The sequence below is a fragment of the Mustela putorius genome, unplaced genomic scaffold, assembly GCF_011764305.1.
Source record: "Mustela putorius furo isolate JIRA1106 unplaced genomic scaffold, ASM1176430v1.1 tig00000281_pilon_pilon_pilon, whole genome shotgun sequence".
Lineage (NCBI taxonomy): Eukaryota > Metazoa > Chordata > Mammalia > Carnivora > Mustelidae > Mustela > Mustela putorius.
In genome coordinates this window covers 32285033-32304444 of record NW_025421343.1, presented here as the reverse complement: position 1 = coordinate 32304444, position 19412 = coordinate 32285033, and the positions used below count along the sequence as shown (strand labels likewise).

At 43.0% G+C, this 19412-nt stretch overlaps 1 protein-coding gene across 2 annotated transcripts; it reads right to left on the bottom strand.

Moving 5' to 3' along the window:
- On the bottom strand, nucleotides 1–18904 carry LOC101688911 (WD repeat and coiled coil containing). 2 transcript variants are annotated; one of them, XM_004745896.3, is made up of 4 exons: nucleotides 18818–18904; nucleotides 5207–7052; nucleotides 2073–2190; nucleotides 1–450 (listed from the first exon to the last, which is right to left on the bottom strand). In XM_004745896.3, the coding sequence occupies exons 2-4, from the start codon at nucleotides 7031–7033 to the stop codon at nucleotides 278–280; spliced, it is 2118 nt and encodes a 705-aa protein (XP_004745953.1). In that variant the 5' UTR covers nucleotides 7034–7052; nucleotides 18818–18904; the 3' UTR covers nucleotides 1–277. The 2 variants fall into 2 exon arrangements, 1 of the variants encoding a protein (XP_004745953.1); XR_006606523.1 differs by lacking the exon at nucleotides 1–450 and having other exon boundaries at nucleotides 2083–2190; nucleotides 4292–7052.
- Between the last annotated feature and the right edge of the window lie 508 nt (nucleotides 18905–19412).

The following is a 19412-nucleotide window of genomic DNA, read 5'->3' as shown; positions in this document are numbered from 1 at the left end:
TACGTAAACAACCACTTTTTGAGCCATCTAACAAAGACTGAGCTCTGCTAGACAGCAGGGAGCTGCAGCCCGGGGGTCGGCGTACAGGAGACAAGGAGGAAAAGCAGCCGAGGCAACCACGGCAGGGGCTTCACCTCTGAGCGACAGTGCGAATCCCAGCCGAGGAGAGTCCACGGTGGACAACAGCTCTCCTCTGAATGGCCTCATGTGCAGCAAATACTGCACAAAGAAGCATCAGGCCGTACTGCCTAAATGGGTGGGTTAGCCAGCGGCGTCCTCACTCTGGACAGTCAGACTCTCTCAAGACTTCGAGAGAAGGAGCAGGATTAAGGCTCTGAGAGTCCGTGAAGAGCTTTGCGCTGCCGTCTCTGATGGTTACTTCCTGAGTGGCCGTGAAAGTTAACGGGATAAAGCCTTCGCTGTCTGCACAGAGAAGGATCCAGTGTGAGTCTGCAGAGTGAAATAAACACACAGACAATTTAGGATATCTCGTCTTATTCTATGAAGAAAAAGACGACAAATAATTTTTTTTGAGGGTAAGAAGAGAGTAGTTGATACTATTGAACTGATCGTTATAAGACCATGACCGTGCAGATAAGTGGGGAGACGGAAGGACTGAGTACTGCTGAGGGTGACGTCATACGGCAGGAGCGGGCACTGATGGTACTGATGGCATAGGCATGGCTGGGGACACCCATCTTTACCCAGGTGAGGCACTTAACATGCAGGGCTACGCACAGGATTGTGTATGTGACACACACGTGTTAGGGGTTGTGCATGGAGTGTCCCTATCTACACGTTTTTAAGCAGTTTCTCCAGGAACAATGTGAAAGTGGGAACAGCTACTTTCTGGAGGAACCTTTATTCTTCAGAGCCACACTGATCTCTAGACACCTAAGCACACAGAGGGGCTAGACTAGAATGGTCCGGATAATCCTGAATGGTTTGTTCTGGGGTAACCCAAGGCCAGTGGCCTTACCACACGCCTGGACCCATTCTAATTTTTTCAAATCTACTGTGCCTCACCTTTGACTTTGTAATTTCACTTCTGAAAATCTGTACTTTCTAAGGGCCACATGTAAAATATGCAGAGAGGTTTTTATTAGGGCTACATAGGATGCTGAACGCTGGAAACCACTGAAAGGTCTGAGAAATACGGCAAAGTAAAATACAGTACACTCAGAACAGAATATTAACCCCACCCAGGACAAATGATAATTATGACGTCATATCATAAATCCATGTGTCAAAACAGAAAATGCTGGTGCTACAATGTTAAGAGGGGAAAAAAGAAATGGATTTAATGTTCAACATGGTGGCTATCTGGGACGCCTGGGTGGCTCAGTTGGTTAAGCGGCTGCCTTCAGCTCAGGTCATGATCCCAGCGTCCTGGGATCGAGTCCCACATTGGGCTCCTTGCTCAGCAGGAAGCCTGCTTCTCCCTCTGCCTCTGCCTGCCACTCTGTCTGCCTGTGCTCACTCTGACAAAAAAACAAAAAAAAACAACAAAAAAAAAACCATGGTGGCCATCGCGACAAGAATGAGGCATAAAAAACCCAGCGTGCTGGGCACCTGGTAGAGTGGACATGGCTCAGTTTCCTGGCATTTAGGGATGCCCTTAATCCCATGTGTGCTGCATATTAAAACGACAATTCCTTTAAGAAAAATTCTGTAATGCTGCTAGGATCTCTGTGTTTAGTGCAACAGGTACCTATGTCATTCCTTCTTATGTCATTCCTCTGCAGCTGTTACATATTGCTTGGTAACTCCTTCAGTTTTTTCCTGCGTACTTTCAGGGCTTCCACTTAGGCTGTAAGTTCCTTAAGGGCAGAACCCATATTTCCCATGTATTTTGGCACCTTATGATAGACTTGGGTATACAGCAGACAATGCACAATTCTCGTGAACTGTCTCGTGAATCACCGAGGGGTTCGTACACTTCATCTTCATTATCAATGAAACTTAACAAAACAGATGGTAGAGCCAATATCTGAAGGGTTGTGAGGTAGAGACAATATCTGAATTCTGAGCACCTGAGTACTCAGCCAATATCTGAATATCTGAGTACCTACCATGGAGCATTTCGATGAGAGAGAGGCCGAAAGTCTGCTGAACTGTCTTCAGACTTAATTTGCCATTGCAGAGGAGCATGGCTCTTCTTTCAACGGCAGGACCTACACAGAAAGATTTCTTCACATATAAAAACAAAAGTTGTTAAACTGATTGCAAAAGCAATAGAGTTAACATTTCTTAAGAACAGAATGTGTAAGTATTTTTTTACTATCTTTATAACTAGACCAATTGTGGGATGCCTGGGTGGCTCAGTCAATTAAGCATCTGCCTTTGGCTCTGGTCATGATCCCAGGGTCCTGGATGCGGCCCTGCACTGGGCTCCCTGCTCAGTGGGGAGCCTGCTTCTCCCTCTCCCTCTCCCTCTGCTCCTGTCCCCACTAGTGCGCATGCACTTGCTCTCTCTCTTTCCTTCCCTCTAATAAATAAATAAAATCTTTAAAAAGAATAAAAGTAACTAGACCAGTTGTAAATAAGGAGATTTTGGGTACACTATTTTTTTTTTAAGATTTTATTTATTTATTTGACAGACAGAGATCACAAGTAGGCAGAGAGGCGGGCAGAGAGAGAGGGGGAAGCAGGCTCTCCACTGAGCAGAGAGCCTGATGCGGGGCTTGATCCCAGGACCTTGGGATCATGACCTGAGCCAAAGGCAGAGGCTTTAACCTACTGAGCCACCCAGGCTCCCCTTGGCTACATTATTTAACACAACAAAAGGATTAGATCTCAAAATACTTATGGGTTAAATACCATGACATTCTTACCTAAAATGTTTTAGGAAATTAAAAAATAAAAAGCAATTATGGCAAAACATGTTAACAACTGTTAAATCCATATGGCAGATATTAAAAGGATTTCATTATGTAGTCTTTATTTATGTTTACAATTTTTCATAATAAAGAGTATATGTTTGAAAATTTTCACAATAAAAAAATTTAATTCAGTTTTAAACTATTCTCTGCTTCTTTTAAAAACCTGCATCCTGAGTTGCTCAAACAGTAGTACTTTTTTTTTAAGATTTTATTTTTTTTATTTGAGAGGAAGGGAGAGAGAGAGAGAGAGAAAGCAAGCAAGAGCACAAGAGCAGGGGGAGGGAAAAGCAGACTCCCTGATGAGTAGGGAACCTCATATGGGGTTTGATCCCAGGATGCTAGGACACTAAGGCAGCTGCTTAACCGACTAAGCCATCCAGGTGCCCCCAAACAATAGTAATTTTAAGAAAAAACTAATTAGGGGCTCCCGGGTGGCTCAGTCATTAAGCCGGCTGCTTTCAGCTCAGGTCATGATCCCCATGTCCTGGGACTGAGCCCCACATTGGGCTCTTGGCTCAGCGGGAAGCCTGCTTCTCCCTCTCCCACTCCCCCTGCTTATGTTCTCTCTCTTGCGGTATCTCTATCAAATAAATAAAATCTTAAAAAAAAAGGAAAAAAACTAATTAAAATATCTCTTCTTGACCATATTAAACAATAATTTGTATATTACTTATCAATGATTTTGATACCAACTTTCTGCAAATATCTTTTAAGATCAAGATACAGAAGTCCACAGTAATCAAATTAGTATGATATCAGTAATGTTCTAGATAAAGAGATCAGCATTCTAGTAGTCACAGTATGGAGAATCCAGAAATAGATCCCAGTATATTAAGTTTATAGATAACAAATGGGGTAGATCAAGTTCAGTGGGATTAAATACACATTTTTTTTCTTAATTTTTTAAGTAAGCTCTATGCCCAGTGTTGGGCTTTGAACTCAAGACCCTGAGTGGACCATGCACCAAAGTTTAATGAAAGATTAAAAATTTAAGTGCAAAAACTGATGTAAAGAGGCGCCTGGGTGGCTCAGTAGGTTAAAGCCTCTGCCTTCGGCTCAGGTCATAATCCCAGAGTTCTGGGATCAAGCCCCACATCAGGCTCTGTGCTCAGCAGGGAGCCTGCTTCCTCCTCTCTCTGCCTACTTGTGACCTCTGTCTGCCAAATAAATAAATAAAATCTTTAAAAAAAAACCTGATGTAATAAAATAATGCAAGAGAATCTAGACTATTACATGTATATGAATTTTTATAATCTACAAAAACCTCTTATGAACTGGTAACTGAATAGGAAAAAAATGAGCAATGGGCAATTCATCATCAGTTGGCCAAAAACCACAAAGACATACTCAAATTCACTAAAAGTAAAGGAAATACAAACGAATAAAAGTGAAGAGCACTTCACACTTACCAGACTGGTGGGGCTGTGAGGAAAAGGACAGTCTCATAGGTTGAAAAGGGGCATGTGATGATGCAGTAAGTAAAAAATCTTTGAGAGGCAATCTGGCAACTCTCGGAAAAGTAGAAACATACATATATACTCTTCAAATTAGCACTTCCAGTTCTGGGAACCAACCCAACAGAAATAAAAGTAGGAGTGCAAATAGCTACACATAAGGGTACTACTACAGCATGACTGCGAGTGACTGATGACACGGAAATGAAGAGCTAAAGGCAGTTGGAATGTCCACCAAGGGCCCAGCTACAGTAACAGTGTATTCTCAGCACAGAGAGTGACCCCATTTTTGTAAAACAATGACACCCCCCCCGCCCCCGCATCTAGAGACCTATGTATACAAAGAAGTATGTAAGATTGTAGGAGCAGGAACTAAAATAACGGAGGGAGCCACCTTAAGTTGTGAGTTATAGCGGGGGTGAGGTGGGGGGCCGGGCCAAGTTCAATGGGAAGAGAAAATGTTCATGATAAAAACAGATAAGATATGATTCCATTCACATAATATGATATGAATGCACATGCGTTAAATCTTACTAAATCAACCTAACCTTTCTGCAATGCACAAGGAAAAGTTCCCCACAGTGAAACAGCACAATAAGGAGAATTCTTTTTTTTCCTTCCTAAATGTAAATGGCCAGGATGAGTACAATCGTTCCTATTTTACACCATGCGGGTGATACAATCCCAGTGTATGCCAGCATGCGTGCCCATCTGGCTGGCAGCCAACCACCCTGGAGAGGCAGAACGACTTGCCTGTAATGTAACTCGCCCAGGTCAGGGAAGTTGGGCTACAACACCATCTTGTTCAACAATGAGTTTTTCTTGCCGGTACCCGCTGGGTATAGGGGCAGCCCTCAATGGGGAAGTTACCTGATAAGTCACGTGCACATAGGGCAGATCCTGCGAGAGAGGATACGCAGCAGAGGGCCTCTCCTTTTGTAGAAGGTCTGTGAGTTCGGAGAGACGTCGCTGCACTTCCGTCAGGGTCCTAGATAAAATTTCTATTTCCTTAGACAGCTGGGAAATTTCCTTTTCCCTTTGTATGTTCTTGCTTGGAGGCCAGTCAGGAGGTGTGGGAGTTAGGGCGGGCTGGGGTGTGGGGCCGGATCTGGGCCGTGGCGGTGAGCGGTTAACAGGCTGGGCAGCTACAGTGTCAAGGGCAAAGGAGCCGTCCCAGACCCTGGCCGGAGGACTTCTGATTTCTTCAATAAGGGGTCTTCCGGGCCGCCCGCTTTGCCCACTGCCATGAGCTGTTACGAGCCCTCTGTTTGGGGGACAAAAATCTGGGGAAAGACTCTCAATTCGCTTTTTCCCGTCTGTTTTATTTAACAGAGTACTGAGAGTTGAGCCTCCCTTCTGGTTTTCACCCACTGTTACTGGAAATTCTTCCAACGTTACTTCCCTAACGATCAAATGAAGGATATACTGATCAGTCTTTGAAGAAGGAAGAAATGCCGCATCAGTGGGCTTTTGTCTTCCTACCAAAATTAATAGTAACTTATCTGTCAAGAAACATATACCTTTTGGCTTTTCACTTCTCTCTAATTGAATCTGCCGCGTGTTTGGCACACGCGAGGGAATGACAGAATAGATAAAAATGACATTGTAAGTATTGGAAGCCACCGCGACCACCTGGGCTTTAGGATTAAATGCTATTAGATCAGGAGCCAGAATGCCAGGAATGGTGACTTTTCTGGTCTGCGTGACCTCTTTCTCAAAGGTCACAAGGACCAAATGTGAGGCATCCAGGCCAGTTCCTGTCAAGCAGTCCTTTTTTCTCAGACAAATAAGAGAACTACCCTCCAGCTTGGAGGTATTGAAATGTATATGAGTTAGATCTAGAGGATCTGAAAAGGAATGAGAAACAGGAGAACCCGAGGTTTCAAAATTCGTCTCGGAATCAACGGCCCCCTGATCCCCGGTGGGTGCCCCTTCAGGAACCGGTGAAGCACACAGACGAGTGTCTTCCCCACCAGGCGGGACATCCGTGGTTTCAGACGCATTTAAGCCACAAATCTTATCTAGTGGAAGCTCAGTGGCTACAGCGACCTGTGAGCCCGCGGTGGCCCTGATGCAGCGCACGTAGCTGTCCACATCAAACACCGGGTAGAAGGAGCACCTGCACAGAGTCTGCTGAGCGCTGTCCCAAATGTAGGAAAACAGGCTGCTGCCAACTGCCACCACCAGCCTCCGGCCATCCCGGGTCCAACAGCCACAGTGAATGAGGCCCCTGGTGTCGATGTCTGCTTTCACCGGGGGAATGTCACCATGGACACTTGGGAAGACTGACACAGCCTGTGCCGTCAACACAGCCAGGACAGCACTCTTTGGATGCCACACACAGCCCTGGGGAAGGACGGGGTGTGATTCTCTAATCTCACAGGTCCACGACATCAGCCACTGGCTTTTCTCCATAGTGCTGGGACACAGCTGCCCCACAGTGACATAATTCTTGTGCCAGACCGCGAGCAGAGCGGGCACGTCAGCCACACCAGGGGGTGCCCAGGACACTCCATATACGTGTTCAAACTGTGCAATGACCTTGGAGTCCCCGAACCTGGCCTCTCCGCCGTGAAGCTGTAAATCAGTCAGGATGACCTGATGCCCGTCAGTCCAGACAAGGCCGTGGACGGGGTGGATCGCCTGATACAAGGCATTCAGCCCCGTCCTGAGAAGTCTTCCTTTTCCCAACTCCATCCTTTTGGATACAGGTTGCCTGAAATCAGCAAGAAGGAAAGACTTACCAGGAGAATATAATCAGACAAATGCAAAATATAGAACATTTTACAAGACAATTGGCTTAGGCCTTTCACAAGTCAATATTTCAAGGGGGTAAAAGGATGAAGTTATGTCACAGATTAAAAGACATTACTGAGGGGCGCCTGGGTAACTCAGTGGGTTGAGCTGCTGCCTTCAGCTCGGGTGGTGATCTCAGAGTCCTGGGATCAAGTCCCACATCAGACTCTTGGCTCAGTGGGGAGCCTGCTTCCTTCTCTCTCTCCCTCTGCCTGCCTCTCTAACTACTTGTGACCTCTGTCAAATAAATAAATAAAACATTAAAAAAATAAATAAAAGACACTACTGAGCCATAATAAGCAAATGCAATACATAAACTTTGATTGGCTTTTGCATTGAGGAAATAAACATTTTTTTAAAAGACTTTATTTATTTACTTGTCAGAGAGAGAGAGAAAGAACGAGCACAAGCAGGGTTGCTGCTGAGCAAGGAGCCCAATGTGGGGCTCCCTCCCAGGACCCTGGGATCCTGACCTGAGCCAAAGGCAGACGCTTAACTGCCTGAGCCACCCACATGCCCCAAGGAAATAAAATTTTCTTTTTTTTTTTTTTAAGTTTTTTTTATTATTTATTTGACAAACAGAGATCACAAGTAGGCAGAGAGGCAGGCAGGGAGAGAGGGGGAAGCAGGCTCCCCGCTGAGCAGAGAGCCCGATGCGGGGCTCGATCCCAGGACCCTGGGATCGTAACCTGAGCCGAAAGCAGAGGCTTTAACCCACTGAGCCATCCAGGTGCCCCGGAAATAAAATTTTCTATTAAAACAAGGTATTTTTAGAATTGGAGAAATCTGAATGTGCGATGGATAATAGAAGATATTGTGGAGTTATTCATTTTAAGTGTGAACATGGTCTTGTGGGTTTGTAGGAGAATGTCCTCACCATTGAAATATGATGCTGGGGAGCGCCTGGGTGGCTCAGTGGGTTAAAGCCTCTGCCTTCAGCTCAGGTCATGATCTCAGGGTTCTGGGATCGAGCCCCACGTCAGGCTCTCTGCTCTGCAGGGAGCCTGCTTCCTCCCTTCTCTCTCTCTGCCTGCCTCTCTGCCTACTTGTGATCTCTCTCTCTGTGTCAAATAAATAAAATAAAAAAAAAATTAAAAAAAAAAAAAAAAAAAAAAAAAGAAATATGATGCTGAAGTATTTGGGGTAAAGTGCCATGATGCCTACAGTTTGCTTTCAAATGGTTTAGTGAAAAACAAAAACATGAAACCCCATACATTTTATAGAGAAATGCAGAGAGAGCAAATCGATGTGCCAAAATGTTAATAATTCTTGAATTTAGGATTGAGGGTATTTTGGTATGGTACTTTCAACTTAAAAAGTTTCATATTTAAAAATTGAGGGGCACCTGGGTGGCTCAGTGGGTTAAGCCTCTGCCTTCGGCTCAGGTCATGATCCCAGGGTCCTGGGATTGAGCCCCTCATCAGGATCTCTGCTCAGCAGGGAGCCAGCTTCCAGAGAGCCTGCTTCCTCCTCTCTCTCTGTGTGCCTCTCTGCCTACTTGTGATCTCTGTCAAATAAATAAACAAAATATGTTTTAAAAAATTGAGGGGTGCCTGGGTAGCTCGGTTAGTTAAGTGTCCAAGTCTTGATTTCGGCTCAGGTCACGATCTGGGGGTTGTGAGATGGAGCCCTACATTGTCATTGTTGTCGTATTGGTTGCGCTCTGAGCTCAGCAGGGAGCCTGAGCAGCCTCCCCCACTGAGTGCGGTGCTGGATGCAGGGGTTGATCCTAGGACCTGACCATAACCTGAGCTGAAGGCAGATGCCTAACTGACTCAACCAACCAGGTTCCCCAGTTTGTTTTTCTTTTCTTATTTATTTTTAAAAAGATTTATTTATTTATTTATTTATTTATTTATTTTGGACAGAGAGAGAGAGAACACAAGCAGGGGGAATGGGAGAGGGAGAATAGGCTTCCCACAAAGCAGGGAGCCTGGTTCGGGGCTCCATCCCAGGACCCTGGGATCATGACCTGAGTGGAAGGCAGATGCTTAACCACTGAGCCACCCAGGCACTCTGTTTTTCCTTTATACAAAAAGTGGGGTGTAAGTCAAAGTTCCCGGGTACTAACAACAGAAGCCACTCTGGCTAATTAAAGCAAAAAAGCAAAGCAAAACAAAACAAAACTAAAACTAAAACAAAAAAAGAAGTCTCCAGAACTAGGCTCTGCAAACAAGCAAGAGCCAAGTGGGGCCAGGCAGAACAAGTCATGGCCATCACTCTGTCTCCCACACATTAGCAGCTGAGAATCTAACTTCACTGGCCCTTCTTTGATGGCAATTGCTTAAGATCCCGAGTGGGGATCTAGGGGGGAACCTCCCACTGGCTAAGCCTAGCTTCCATGTCCTGTTCTAGCTGCCAGGATGGGGAGAGGGTTTCCCCACAAAGGCTTCTGTAACAGGGAGCTGGGGCTCTGCCTCCCCCCAAGACTCACACAACTGGCAGTTACTTCCAAATCAGGGAAGGGGTTTTCAAAAAATGACAATTACTGCAAGGATCATATGTTACATATTATTCACTAATTTAAGTCACGGGTACCTTTCCAAGTCAGTAAAAATAGGGCTGCTCCCTCAATCTTTTAAGTAGCTGCATTATGGCATGCCATAATGTCCCCAATGATTTCCCCTGGAGGTGGGAATTCAGCTTGTTTTCAATTTTTATTTAGATGTGGATAGAGTCCAGAAGTTTGGTACTCGGTTCTTCCCACTCCCTTCCTTCCAATGTCACCTACTCTTGTACTTTTTTGATGATCATCTGTTTATTACGGTCAGCCCCACATGACCCTTCTCCTGGCCCCCCTGCAGAGCTGCGGTGCTATTCGGATATCTGCTAGCCTTCACATTAAGGCTGATATTAGCCCTGCCCACACTCATTTCAAACCGTGTGCATAAAAGAAAAAAAATGGTGGGTTTTTTTTGTTTGTTTTGTTTCTCAGTAGTGGCTCCTTAATGGATATCACCATTCTCATATTCACTCAGGCTAAAAACTCAGGACTCCATCTGACTGCTCTCCAGTACTCTTCGTTAGTTGTCAAGTCCTATTAATTCTCAGAACTGTTTCTGAATCCAGTCCTTGTCACTCCCGCCAGCACTATCCTGAATCAATCACTGTCACCTCAAACCCAGATGACTGCAGTGCTCTCCTCCTACTTGGTTTCCCCACCTCTGTCTGTCTTCAGTCCATCCTCTGCAAAACCAATCTTAAAATGTCCTTTTAAGTATATTGTTTATCAGCTTTAAAGTTGGCGGACGTTAAAAAAATTGGCAGACGTTACCTACTGCCTATAGCTGCGCTGTTCAATACAGTAGTTACTAACCACGTGTGCTTTATAAATTGAATGAAAATGTTATTTCACTGTATTTTTTTAAAAAGATTTTATTTATTTATTTGACAGAGAGAGAGAGGGAACACAAGCAGGGGGAGTGGGAGAGGGAGAAGCAGCCTCCTTGCAGAGCAGGGAGCCAATGTGGGGCTCGATGTCAAGACCCCAGGATCATGACCCGAGCCAAAGGCAGATGCTTAATGACTGAGCCACCCAGGTACCCCTATTTAATTAAAATTTTAAGAAATCCACTTGCTCAGTCACACTAGCCCTTTCTCAAGTGGTCAACAGTTACATGTGGCCAGTGGCTCTCCTATTGGGCAGGGCGGAACAGAACATTTCCATCAGTGAGGAAAGTTCTGCTGGACAGCACCAGCCTATAGGAGACAGTCTGAATTCCTCAGATGGACATTCAACCCCTGCGCAGTGTGGACCTACCTATCCCTCCAGTCTTACTTCTGTTTATTCATTTTCGCAGTTACAATGCCTGGTGCATTCCAAACACATAATAAATGACAGGTGAAGTGAAGGCCCTGCTTAAATACCATCTCCTCCAAGAGGTGTTCCTTAGTCATCCTGCTAAAGGGGATACTTCCTCCTCCTAACGCCTACAGCCCTTACAGTCTAAAGCACTCGGGTGACATCTTCAGTTTATTACCTGCAATTACCAGTTCTTCTTTCCTGTACTGCCTCGCATTTCACAAAGTCCTTACCTGTGGGTTCCTAGCACATGTCATTAAGTACTGAAGTACTTTCAGATGGATTGCTCTGTTTCCATTATATCCTAAAAGGAGTTTCCAATTGGGTCATGGTATTTCCAGAGGTTGTGTTCTGATAGCATTTTTATTTCTTGTTTTAGGCTCTTATGATACGGTCAGTAAACCTCTGGAACTGTATTTGGACGCTCTAAATAATCTGTTAAATAATCCAGCCTCTTCAATAACACAATGGGGGATATATATATTTTTTTTTGGGGGGGGGATATATATTAAGAGATATTTCGCTTCCCTACTGGGTCGTACAGTCCTAATGAAGCCATACACTAGCATTTCTCATTTTTTGTATGATTAAAAGAAGAAAAAAAGTTAAGCAACCATTCATATTAGCACAAGTCCCCAGGTCTTAAAGATTGTCACTTAAATCATGAGGACAAACTCATGATTACTATCACTTAAATCATGAGGACAAACAATCGATGTTAATAAATCATATATTGACATGATATAATTTTAACATTCTATAAAACTAATTAATGTAGGGGGCGCCTGAGTGGCTCAGTGGGTTAAACCGCTGCCTTCGGCTCGGGTCATGATCTCAGGGTCCTGGGATCGAGTCCCGCATTGGGCTCTCTGCTCTCAGCGGGGAGCCTGCTTCCTCCTCTCTCTCTCTCTGCCTGCCTCTCTGCCTACTTGTGTTCTCTCTCTGTCAAATAAATAAATAAATAATCTTAAAAAAAAAAAAACTGATTAATGTAGGAATTTGCCACAGTCAAATGTTTCCTTCCTAGGGTAGTTCCAGGAGGAAGAAACATCTTTATTTTGGGTGATTATTATAATGTAGAGTCTCTATCAGTGCCATAGTATGAAAATCTTTCCTTGAATCATCTTATGTATAGAACCTGGTTTATTGTTGCTTTAGTGAACTTCCAAGTTCAGATGCACCAAAAGTTGGCTTTGCCTTAATATTCAGCCCAAATCTACTATTTGGCTTGGATTTCAGCCTTTGGAAAACTGAACAGCCTAATGCTAGCACCGCCGAGTGGTGTGTCCATACCTATTTAAGATAATAAGGTCAGATGGGAATAAGGCAGTGATAAGAACATGCTGGATATTCTAACTTATCTAAATGATAAGTATTCATTTTCAAATATAGACAAACATGATAAGCATTCTTTATTTAAAAGCCAAAAACTGCCTCAGGTACATTCTATTTCACGGTTCTATCAGTGAATTGAGGAATACATATATCTTATCACTATGTATAATACATATATATATATGCTGCAGTAATAATAAAATGCTGCAATAATAAATGACTATGCAGATTAATATCAGGACAAAAACAAGAACTTTCACATAGTTGACTTACTGAGAAATAGAATAGCAGAATATAAATATTTAAAAAGTACATTAGTTAGGTAACTTAAAGAAAAACATTATCTTCTTGATCAACACATTTATGAAATTTATTTTTTTTAGATTTATTCATTTAGTGAGAGAGAGTATGCACAAGTGTGGGGGGAGGGGCATAGGGAGAGGGAGAAAGAGAACCTCAAGCAGACTCCTTGCTGAGCACAGAGCCGAACACAGGGCTCTATCCTATGACCCATGAGATCAGGACCTGAAATCAAGTCAGACACTTAACCAACTGAGTCTCCCAGGTGCCCCAATGTTTATGAAATTTAAATAAAAATAAATGCACAGTTATAGAAATTAATTCTAGTTCTAATCTTGGTAAAACTGTTCATCACATTAGTATTTATTAAACAAAAAATATTAAGGAACTGTGTTTAACTTTTTTTTTTTAAGACTTTAAAAAAAAATTATTTGAAGAAAGAGACAGCGAGAGAAGGAACACAAGCAAGGAAGTGGGAGAGGAAGAAGCAGGCATCCTGCTGAGCAGGGAGCCTGATGTGGGTCTCAATCAAGGAACCCTGGGATCATGACCTGAGCTGAAGATAGATGCTTGACCCAGGACCCCCATTTTTTAGACTTTTTGTAATCTCTACACCCAACAAGGGGCTTGAGCTCATTATCCCAAGATCAAGAGTCAAGCTTCACCCACTGAGCCAGCCAGATACCCCTACTTTTTAGTTTTTAAATTATATTTAGCCATGGGTCACTTAATTAAACATCCTAACTGGGAATTCTTTATAAGCTGTGAGAATGAATTAAAGGCAGACAGTGAACTTGTCACCAGTTTTCATGAGGTGGAAAAGCTCCAAAATTCCTGATAAATCATTTTCAGTCCAGACATAATAATGAAAAAGAGAATGATGGAAAAAACTGTTAAATAAAAATGAGGTACCCAAAATACCTTGCAGCTGAAAGGAAGTGGCTTTTTTAGCACTGAAAGTATGTATCTTGTTGACCACAAGTACAATCCAGGACACAATATTGCTGAGAAATTATTTTTCCTACAAAATAAGGTCAAACCTGGGGTGCCTGGGTGGCTCAGTGGGTTAAAGCCTCTTCTTTCAGCTCAGGTCATGATCCCAGCACCCTGGAATCGAGCCCCGCATCGGGCTCTCTGCTCAGCAGGGAGCCTGATTTCCTTCCTCTCTCTCTCTGTCTGCCTCTCTGCCTACTTGTGATCTCTGCCTGTCAAAAAAAAAAAAAAAAGTCAAACCTTTGAAATGTAATGATGACTATATTGTTTTAATAATAGAAATAAAATTTCAGATTTTTCTTTTGTCTCACAGGTTCATTTTATGATTGCCTCTGTGGAATACTAGTTTTTACACTTGGCCATTTATGCACCCAAAATGTATTTTTTGGGCACCCCTAGTGCAAACTTCCCTTATCACAAGCAAGATACTAAAAATCAGTAATTTAGGCAAAATGATAGCAATGCCCATGGTAGCAGTTCTTGGTTCAAAGTTTCAAGACACTGAAAGGAATCAAGTAAATAAAAAATTTGCACCCTGACTACTAATCCTGTGTCTAAGTTACCGTAATCACAATTTTTGGATGTAGCTGGCTATGATGCTGGGGTGAATTCGGGAGAGCCAATAAAATATGCAACATGCACTTAAAGCCTGAAATGAATCAACTCATCATGGAGTTGATCAACACAGTGGATGTCTGCCCCAAATTCTTTTTGTAAATAGATTATGTAACAATTATATATACTATCATACATGTGCATAAACATTAAAATCTTATAAAATTAAGTACCAAAATCCAATTCTAAAACACACTGTGTTATTTGACAGTGATTTTTTTTAAAAGATTTTATTTATTTATTTGTCAGAAAGAGAAAGAGCACATAAGCAGGCAGACATGGAGAGAGAAGCAGGCTCCCTGCTAAGCAAGGGTCTGATGCAGGACTAGATCCCAGGACCCTGGGATCAAGACCTGAGCCGAAGGCAGAGGCTTAACCCAAACCACCCAGGCGTCCCAACAGAGTGATTATTTTTACTGCAATTCAGGATCCAAGATGTCTTAAAAGAATCTCCTTTTTAAGGTATTCAAACAGTTTTCTTTCATCTATATTCTTCCTTTAGAAGAAAAAACAAACAAACAAACATGGGTACTTGTATATATTTACATAAAGATGCAGACAAAAATTGGGAACGATACACAGCAAAACTGTTCAAGATAGATAACTAAAATGGAGTGCAGTGATGGGACTCTTATTTCTGTATGTTTTTAAAAAACTGTTTTATAATAAGTATGTATTCAAATAGTCTTTTCGTGATTAAAAGAAGGAAATAAAGATTTAAATGTGACCTCATTAAGCTCACTGGGGCACCTGGGTGGCTCAGTCGGTTAAGCAACTGCTTTCAGCTCAGGTCATATCCCAGGATCCTGGGATCCAGCCCAGAATCGGGCTCCCTGCACAGCAGGAATTCTGCTTCTCTTTCTCCTTCTGCTGTTTCTGCTCTCTTGCTTGTGCTCTCTCTCTCAAATAAATAAATAAAATCTTAAAAAAATATACTATTTTGAAAAAAAAATACTATTTTGAACCAACCACCTGAATTTTAAAATGGCCAAAGTCTATCAATAGGCAATTTATAAAATAGTATAGTTAATAAACAATCTTTAGAGTGATGTTCAATCTTACTAATTATCAAAGAATTGTCTGAACTTGCAGTGTCCACTTCTTTACCACTTTTTTTAAGTAATCTCTACACCCAGCCTGCGGCTTAAACTCAAGACCCTGAGATCAAGAATGGAGCACTCCACCGACTAAACCAGTCAAGCACCTCGTCACCACTCTCTTCTTAACCCACTCCAAAGTTACCCTAATACCATTTCCTTGAAATAGCGTTCACCAACCCACCAGAGGCATCTATGTCGCTGAACCCAATGGACGTTTTTCAACCCTGTTTTACTGAGCAGTATATGTCAAAGACAGAACTTGAGAAGTTGCCTTTGGACTCTAAATGCACAGAAATGCAGTCTCTACCCGGCACCTGAGTGGCACAGATGGTTCGGTGTCCAACTCATTGTTTAGGCTTGGGTGGTGATCTCAGGGTCATGGGATCCAGCCCCACGTGGGGCTCTGCACTCAATGGGAAGTCTGCCTGTGACTCTCTCTCCCTCTGCCCTCCCACTCATGCTGTCTCTCTCAAATAAATAAATCTTGAAAAAAAAAATGTATTCTCTACTGAACTGCCTGGTGATTTGCTTTTAATTTATCTGCAACTTATTTCTCATACCTCTTTGCTAACCTTGCCCTTGTCTGTAGAGTTTACTAAGAAGGAACGGTCTATTATGCTTCCACATGATGTCAGATTAAGTGGGTCTGTGGTGGCTTGCTAAATGGAGGAGTAAGTCCCCTGTTGTTACTAATGAAGAAAACTGCCATCTCTAACCCACTGGTCTTATATAAGATAATATATGTTTTCCTCTAATATCTACTTATGCACTTTAAAAGACTTTTATTAATAAATAATGCATGATACATTTTCCTGGGCAGAAAAAATTCCTAACGGGCCAGTTATATCAAAGGCAATTTATGTGATATGTTTTAGGCCACTCAAGTAAGGCTAATGTCATTGAAGGTATGTATGACCAGGGGTAGTATAGGGTAAGTATTTATATATAAGGGAAGAACAAACATGATTATGTTACTGAGATTTTTAGAAAAATTAATTTTAGTATTTTCATCCTTAGTAACAAGAAGAAACTTGGCAAAAACCTAACACAAATTATAAAAATTCGTTCCAAACCTTTGTACTCCACTGCTAGTTCAGGTCCTGATCACCTCTCCCTTTTTAGCAGGGTTAGTCAAGGAGGTATCCTCTGGACGCTAGGCTCTTCCTTCCCCAGAGGCTGGATGCTTATGTGACTGGGCAGAACCGTCTTTTTTTTTTTTTTTAAGATTTATTTATCTGAGAGAGAGAAAGAGTGTGTGCATTCACGCTTCCATGCGAGAGTGAGGGGAAGTGTAGAGGGAGAGAATCTTCAAGTGGACTTGATCCCAGGATGAATGAGATCATGACCTGAGCTGAAACCAAGAGCTGGATGCTCAACCCACTGAGCCACCCAGATGGCCCAGGGCAGAATCACCTTTTTAAAAAAAAAACCACAGCTATGGTCATTTTGTTCTTCTGTTCAAATACTTTAGCTCTACAGTCGACACATATTTTAAAAAGTTCTTACGGTGTTAGCAGGGTATTTCAGGCCTTCTATTTTCTGAGATCGATACAGCTTTCCTACCTTATCTCCCAGATCACAAAGAGCTGCTGAGGAATTAGGAGGCATTAGCACACATTCATGTGAACGTGCAGGACAGACCTCAGAAAGAAGCCTGGTAAGTTGAATAAGGGGCCACAAAATAGTCTGAATGTCATAATGAGAAAGGGAGCCAAGTTTGTAGCAGCTACTTCAGTAGAGAAAGAGGGCCTGATTCAAGAGAGATTTCTAAGGCAGACGGAATACATCGTGATATCAGGTAAAGGATATAAGTGGTGAGGAGGAAACGAGAATTAAGTACAACACACAAATTTTTTCTTGGAAAATTGTTGAACCAGAGAATTGTTAATCAGAATTGTTAATCAGGAATTGTTAATCAGAGATACAGGGCAGAGTGTGCTTCAGAGGTAGGAACAGTGTGCAGTGTGTGATAAATTTTGTATTAGATCTGCTTCATCTAAGATGTCTATAGGGTAGCAATGCACCTTAGGCAGTCAGAGGTCAAGGATTTGGGAGTCACTGTCACAACATAGGCAGTTAAAGCCAAAGCAGTGGACAGCCTGGCAGTGAAAGATCACAGTGCAAGAAGACAGAGGTCGAAACAGGCTTCAGAACTTTCCCAATTATCTTGCATTAAAAAAAAAAAAAAAAGATTTTTATTTATTTATCTGACAGACAGAGATCACAAGCAGACGGGTGGGCGGGGGGTGGAGCAGGCTCCCTGCTAAGCAGAGAGCCTGACAGCAGCAGTGCTCTCTGTAACAGGACCCTGAGATCATGACCTGAACGAAGGCAGAGGCTTAACCCACTGAGCCACCCAGGTGCCCCTTGCATTTAGAAAAATATTTAAATTCTGCCTGAAGCTAACTGTATACTTGTTGGCCTCTCAAACCTCAGACTATAAGATTTCAGGGAGTTTTAGGGAAAGAAAAGCTCTCTGTTATTAGTTCTCTAGAGAGATGCTCAGAACCAAAACCTGGTGCTCAGCCTGTGGCCATTTAATTCTGTTTTTTAATCTTTAAAGACAACTCACAGGGAGTATCAAGGGGCTTAGGTGAACCGGACCACTTCCAGCTGGTTTAAACAGAGCTACACAACCCCCAGTTTGTTTTTCTGTTTGTTGTGTTTCCACTATAAAATAATTTCAAGTTCTTTACACTTTTTTAAATTAACACACAAGAAAGGTAAAAAGGTAAATTCACACACACACACACAAAATCCCACATTCATCCAAAGGAACAAAATTATAATTACATCCCTCTGGGCTTTTTTCTATGTAGTTTTGGTTAATTTTTTTCACTCATACTGTATACAATTTCATATCACGACTTTTCACTTATTACATATCGTTTTCCCATGCCATTTAAATTTTATAAATTATTTTTAGAAGCCACTTAATATTCTGTAAGTCAAGTCGTATATTTCCTCACTGTTGCGACGCTTGGTTTTAAGGTTTAAAAGCCAACTTTAGGGGCGCCTGGGTGGCTCAGTGGGTTAAAGCCTCTGCCTTCGGCTCAGATCATGATCCCAGGGTCCTGGGATCGAGCCCCGCATCCGGCTCTCTCCTCAGTGCAGAGCCTGCTTCCTCCCCTCTCTCTCTGCCTGCCTCTCTGCCTACTTGTGATCTCTATCTGTCAAATAAATAAATAAAATCTTAAAAAAAAAAAAAAAGCCAACTTTACCTTATGATAAATAAGGCTGGGATAAAGGTTTCTATGCATAAAGCATGTTCTTCATTTCGAATGGTTTCCTTAGGATACAACCCCAGAAGTGTCACTAATGAGTCCCATGGAATATATTCAAACATTTAAACCCACCCCTCGCTTGTCCACAGCCGCCAGTCCTTCGCCCGCGTGCCTCCTACTCCCATTCTCCCCATCCTCTCAGCACGCCTGGGTCTCCTCCCCATTCCCCGACAGGTGCGGGTCTCCCCACCTCCCTCCCGGCCCACACACAGCCTCCCCACACCAGCTAAGCTGGGCAGCAGCGAAAACAAAATACCTTCAGTATTACTGCCCACAGAAAATAAGACTCCCGGCTGCCGCGGGATCCCGAGCCCAGAGCGAATACCGGAAGCATCTGCTCCCCGGCCTCTGATAGGTGACCGGTAGTGGGCCCGCCCCACAATGCCTTCTGCCTGTTGGCTTTTGCTTGTGTCACGTTAGGGGAGGGTCTTTCCCCTGACCAGTAAGCTGGGGATTTGCTGCACAGATCTCTGGGAGTAGTAGTTTCTGTACAATTTAATCTACAATAAACCAGCCACAGTTCGACTCTCCGTAAGAGTAGAACCTTCCTCCACTTCTCCTCGATTCTTAGTCTAGGAAAGAGTACAGGATCCCTAGAGTCAACACGGTTTCTTAACTTTTGGGGGGAGAGGATAGGGGACAAGGGGTGAGAAGGTGTTGAGGACTTATTTAAATGTGGTCAAATCTACCCACAAAAATGTTCTTATCCGCATACAAGATATTGTGCATTCAACCGAAGCCGCTCCATGGACCTGTCCGAGTTACAAACCCCTGTTCTACACTTACCCCAAGAGTGCCTCCCCACGGCCAGAGTCCAAGGTCCTAGTGTGTCTCTAGACTTCAGCTATACA

What these genes read in the sequence shown, in the direction of transcription:
- LOC101688911 (XM_004745896.3), bottom strand. Translation starts at nt 7,033, where the DNA reads ATGGAGTTGGGAAAAGGAAGACTTCTCAGGACGGGGCTGAATGCCTTG. An exon ending in ATGTGCACGTGACTTATCAG is followed by an intron (nt 2,191 to 5,206) that starts GTAACTTCCCCA and finishes TTATATGTGAAG; the next exon opens with AAATCTTTCTGTGTAGGTCC. An exon ending in TCTCATCGAAATGCTCCATG is followed by an intron (nt 451 to 2,072) that starts GTAGGTACTCAG and finishes TTCACTCTGCAG; the next exon opens with ACTCACACTGGATCCTTCTC.